The following is a 5921-nucleotide window of genomic DNA, read 5'->3' as shown; positions in this document are numbered from 1 at the left end:
TCATAAATAGTGGCAGAGCTGCAGGATTAAGCTGGCAGAAGTTCAACCAACTGCCAGAACAATCTAAGCCTGAGTTGTGGCTCAAGATCAAGAAGACACTCTCCCAAACAACAATGAAAGAGAGTTTACTGAGTCAGAGTTGTATTTATAAATTAACTGCAATTCATATAGCTTATAAAAAGGGACTCGACACAAGGAAATAACCTATGCTAACTTGAGACACTGCGTGTTAAAGCTGTCCCCTTCTTTGACAGCGACCGCCTCCAGCAGAGACTGCTTCTTCTGCATACTCCGAGATGACTCCAGCTCATACATGGTCGTCAAATTGAAAAGCACACTCTCATGCAGGTATTGCTTAGGGTCTTGCTGTACCATTGCTTCCAACTGCCGGAGGGAATCCTTCAGCTTCCCCAGATAAAGCAGACACACGGCAGCATTGTTATTAGCCTACAGAGACAAGGAGCACGTGTGTGGAATTAGAACAAAGAGCTCACAAATTGGAAAGGGATCATTCATCACCAATTCAGAACCACATTTGTTTGTTTCTGCATTGAGTCCTGACTTCTGAGCATCAGGACTGCCATTCTTTGTGCTGAGTGGAGTTGTTGCAAGAAGCGGGAATTCAAGCATGCCTGGAAACCCTCCCAGAACAACCATTACAACTGGGCCATGTCAGTGGGCTAGACCAAGACCAGCAGGCGTTATTTTATGTTTCGGTTAGTATACGTTTTTAGAATCTCTGGGAAATGCTGAGGATCCTAGGGTTAATGTACATATTTCTGCTTGGGAGTCTTACCACTGCATTTGTTGGCTCAATCCGTAAAATTTCTGTGAAGAATTTGTGGGCTTCTGCAAAGTTATTCTGACCGAGGTGAAGGAAAGCTCTGTAATATAAGTGACATATAAAGCAGTTAACCAAGAAAAGTCAAGATGTTTGTGTATATCAACAAAACTGATAGGGTGGCTTTAAAAAAAACTGCAAAGATTTGAACATTTGACATTTGCTCTTCCAAGTGTAATTCTGAGTAGTCTGGGTGTTAATGCTTTCCAGATGGAGGTAGTGACATTTTAGTTGATTGAACCACATCATACATTCTGGCTAGCAAATTAAAGTAAGTCTAACTTTTATTAATTTAGAAATAGTAACTTCGCTTAAAACTATTTCCTGCTACATAAAAAATGATTCCTTTATTTTCTGCTCTTGTGTGCATGATTTTTACTAAGTAGAGACTTTCTCTTAATAAACATGCTGACACAAACTACACTATTGTTTACTCATAAAAAACGAACACAGAACACCAAAACATGAATTCAAAATGTCTGGTCTGCTAGACAGTAAATAGCAATGCAAATTTATGTTGAAAATGGGGGCAATATAAGCAGCAGTTTGAAAAACAAGGGTGGTGGGGGGACTCTCTTTAGATTTAGTTTTTATGATTAAAAGAACATCAGTATACCTTGTAGGTCTATGATTTATTTATTTAGTCTCAGTTCTGAGAGATATAGGACAAGGATATTATCTTTGGAGAGATTTACTACTCAGTAAGTAAAGCATCAGTGCTCTTAGGAAATTTGAGGGAGAAAAAAAAATACAAGTATATTATGTAAAAATACACACCTGTTCATTAAAACCATTATTTTACTTTGTAGTCCATCCAATTTCTGTGTTACTTTCTCAACATCTTGAAAATACTTTTCAGCTGTTTTTATGTCTCCAATCTGCTTTGACAAAATAATTTAGCTTGGTTAACAAGTCAGAAGAAATAAATCTCCACCCACATATTTTGTTGTTGTTGTTAAGTGCTGTCGAGTCGGTTCCGACCCATAGCGACCCTGTACAGGGTTTCCTAGTGTGTAAACCTTTACGGGAGTAGAAAGCCTCATCTTTCTCCCACGGAGTGGCTGGTAGTTTCGAACCGCTGACCTTAAGGTTCACATCCCAATTCATAACCACTACGCTACCAGAGCTCCTTACCCACATATATAGCTCCCTAATATAGTAGAAGGAACTCTGGCAGGATAAGCACTGCACTGCTAACTACAAAGTCGCAATTCAAAACCACCAGCCACTCTGTGGGAGTCAGAAGAGACAGTCTGCTCCTGTAAAGATATACAATCTTGGAAATCCGACATAGGGTCACTATGAGTTGGCAGTGGGTTTTGGACAATATATTAACTGTGAAGACATTTATATGGTAGGCAGGGGGAAAGTGGTAATCATTTACTAATCATCATTTTTTGTAAACAAATAAAGAGACATTTAAGATACTGTGGAATATTCCCATTCTATGCCTCAGAAACTAAGCTGTTAATACACATGCCACCTTATTAAAAGGCCTTACAGTTTAGTAGCACATACACTTTGAAGTAAATACGGGCATAGCATTAAATAAAATAGAAATAAAATGAGTGACTAGTACATAAAATAATTTTAGATTTTTATTACACCTTGGCAAGCCCCAAGTCAATTTCACTGATACTTGAGACCAATAAAATGGTAAGTTTTGTTGAGTTGGTTATGACTCATAGTGACCCTGTATAGAGTTTCCAAGGAGCAGTTGCTAGGTTTGAACCACTGACCTTATATTTATCAGTCCAGTGCTTATTCTATAGAGCCATACCAGGACTCTGACCATGTCAAATTTACAAATTTTAAAAATATTTGGTCATAGCAACACTGCAAGAAAAAAAATGATTGATCAAACTATTATCAAATGTGTAAGGAAATCTATCAGCTCCCTAATAAATTAAAACTGGGTCCGTGAAGGTTGGCAATAGAGGGAGACTGTGGGGAGTGAACCGCTGACTTTCTCAGCTATCAATGGAGAACCAGAGCTTTCTTTATTCAGGGTTTGAAACCAGTAGGGCTCAACACCCTGTTGAGAGTTTGCATTTCCAACTTCAGATTTACTGAATTTTAATCAAGATTCCCAGGTAACAGGTAACTTCTGATTCAGTACATCTGGGGTGGAAAAGCAAACTGCTTAAACTCTAGTAAATAAGAAGCAATGAATAAATACCATTCTGTTTTATTTTTTCATGTGTGGCTGTTTTATGATTTCAATGTTTGACTTTGTTTTTTTTCCCCCTTCTAATATGGTGGGGGTCCCTGGTGTGACTCATGGATAAGCGCTAGACTGATAGCTGAAAGGTTGACAGTTCAAACCCATCTTGGAAGCCCTATACAGGGTCACTATTAGTCAGACTCAATGGCCTTTAACAACATCAATATGGTGTGAAATAAGCCACGGCTGCACTGTAGGTTGAGCATTGGGTTAGTAGCCCAATGCCTAACCCACAGTGCCACTAGGGCACAAGTCTTTTCTGCCCCCTACCAGTTTTTCTGGTGATTAGAATACAAGTTTACATCTTCATAATTATTACAAGGACCTCTGGTAGGGTAGTGGTTACAAATCAGAGTGCAAACTACAAGGTCAGCAGTTCAAAACTACCAGCTGTTTCGCGGGAGAAAGATGAGGCTTTCTGCTCCTGTAAAGATTTACAGCCTCGGAAACCCTGTACTATGAGTCAGAAACAACTCCACATCATATCACAACAACAACAACAATTAGAATTTAAAATTCTGCCAATTTTCTAAGAAGCACACTAAGCAATTAAACAATGTAAAAATGCAATTAAGAGTATTATAAAATATCTAGAAAATAAGCTAGTTATATAAAACAATGTGTGGATAAACCAAGAAAAACAAAGCATTTTAAAACAAAAGTAGAAATGAAAGGAGAAATAGCTATAGGAAAAAAGGAAAATTAAAATAATAATCACGACATATACTTGATACAACTGTATGTAAATAAATGTGAAAATATACGTCAAATGGGTTACTTTCTAGGAAACACTAAATTATCAAAATTGAGCCCATAAACAGGGAAAGAAAACTTCAGACATAGGATACTAAAGCAGATTAGTGAAAATAATAAATTATGGAAACTGATCAGTTATTACTACTATGCCCAAACTGCCTGGCACAGGCATTTCTTAGGTAAATCAATTATTCAAACCTTAGAGGAACAGATAATTGCAAAACTTTTCCAGAGAACAGAGTAAGATGAAAAACTTCTACCTTTTTTTTTTTTTTATAAAGTTTTTTTTTTTTTTTTTTTTTTTTACAAAGATAGAAAACAGGCACCAAAGGCATACACACACTTGTAGACTTCTTGTTGTTGTTAGGTGTCATCAAATCGGCACTGACTCATAGCAACCCTTTTGCACAACAGAACGAAACACTGCACGGTCCTGAGTCAACCTCACAATAGTTGTTAAGCCTGACCCCACTGCTGCCGTCACTATGCCAATCTATCTCACTGGGGGTCTTCCTCTTTTTATCCAACCCTCTGCTTTACCAAATATGATATTCTTCTCCAGGGATTGGTTCCCCCTGACAATATGTCAGAAGTATGAGAGAAGTCTGGCCATCCTGGCTTCCAAGACGCATTCTGGCTGAACTTCTTCCAACACAGATTGGTTTGTTCTTATGGAAGTCCATGGTAGTTTTAATATTCTCCTCCAACACCATTAACTCAAATGTATAGATTAACTTGTAGACTAAGTTCACTTAAAATTATAAATGCAAAAAATCTAGTGAAAGATGCTTCCCTGGAATTCCACCTATAGGATTTGTCTTCATGACTGTCCTTTCTGCAGCAGAGATGAAAAATATTTCTGATTCCTGCTCCTTCCTGAAAAAGACTTTGCAGCTCTTTGAATTTAAGCAGGGCCATGGGACTAAGTCTGGCCAAGAGCTGGCATGAGCTTTTTCTTCTCCCTCCTGTAACAATCTGAAAGCCACATGTCCCTGATGGTATAGCTACAAAAGGAAAGTGGTCTAGATCCCTGCATTGCCACAGAGTTGTTCGACTCACAGTAGACTATGCCTGAGCAAGAGATACAATTTTTTGTGTTAAGACACTGAAGTGGTTTGTTACCACAGTAGTCCATCCTATTACTGTCTAGATTAATATGACTTTCTAGCCACATGACACTCATATGATGTGGTGGTAGTGGTGATTATGTGCTGTGGCATTGGTTCCGACTCACCACAACCCTGTATAGGGTTAATGAGGCTGTAAATCTTTGTGGGAGCAGAAAGCCTCATCTTTCTCCCATGGAATGGCTAGTAGTTTCAAACTGCTGACCTCGAGGTTAGCAACCCAACTTGTAACCACTATGCTACCAGAGTTCCTTCATGTGATGTAAGGAGAGCTGAAATTATTTTGAACTTTTTACTGTGATTTGAGTGAAAGTTTACAGAACAAATTGGTTTTCCATTTAACAGCTCACATACATCATACATATTGTTTCGAGACTCTGATGACCATCGTCACAGTGTAGCAGCACTCTTTCCACTCCTCCTAGTGTGTTCCATTTCTATTGTCCTTCTTTCCTAGCTCTTTCTGCCTTCTGACCTTTATCCCTGGACAGATACTGCCCTTGTGATTTTGTGTGGTTAGTTTGCTCTACAAAGGAGTGCTTATACCTCCCTGTTGTTAATGTTCACCTTATAGGCATGTCTATCTTTTGACTGAAAGTTGAGCCATGGAGGTGAGCTCAGTTCCAGGTCTGAATGGTGACTAACGGCCACAGTCTAAGGCAGGGGTGGGGAATGTCTGGCTTGCCTGTGAGCTGTGTAAAGCCGGCAAAATCATTTACTCTGGCCCTGGCAAGGCAAGCACAGTTTCACCCATCATATTAGGGACAAGTTAATTAAAAGTTTGGCCTGATGTAGCAGGTGAATTTTTTTTTAAGCTGATAATTTTGTAAATATTATCAACACAAATAATGTTGTAAAGATCCAAATTGCCCTTGGAAGAATAAAGGTTTCCCACTCCTGGTCTAAGGGGTTCCACCAGTCCACTATTTCTCTGATATAATAGTTTTTTGTGTGTGTGCGTGTTTTTTTTTTT

General features: G+C 38.7%; 1 protein-coding gene across 1 annotated transcript in view; it reads right to left on the bottom strand.

Moving 5' to 3' along the window:
• Positions 1-204: 204 nt before the first annotated feature.
• TRAPPC12 (trafficking protein particle complex 12) overlaps positions 205-5921 on the bottom strand; it is a 186363-nt gene continuing 180646 nt past the window's right edge. Inside the window, exons 9-11 of the mRNA XM_006863967.1 lie at positions 1619-1719; positions 797-884; positions 205-447 (exon numbers count right to left, since the gene is read on the bottom strand). Coding sequence (XP_006864029.1) covers positions 205-447; positions 797-884; positions 1619-1719 — 432 coding nt within the window. The remainder of the gene's footprint in view (positions 448-796; positions 885-1618; positions 1720-5921) is intronic.

Source organism: Chrysochloris asiatica, unplaced genomic scaffold (assembly GCF_000296735.1).
Source record: "Chrysochloris asiatica unplaced genomic scaffold, ChrAsi1.0 scaffold00058, whole genome shotgun sequence".
NCBI lineage: Eukaryota > Metazoa > Chordata > Mammalia > Afrosoricida > Chrysochloridae > Chrysochloris > Chrysochloris asiatica.
This window is presented reverse-complemented; position numbering and strand designations above follow the sequence as displayed.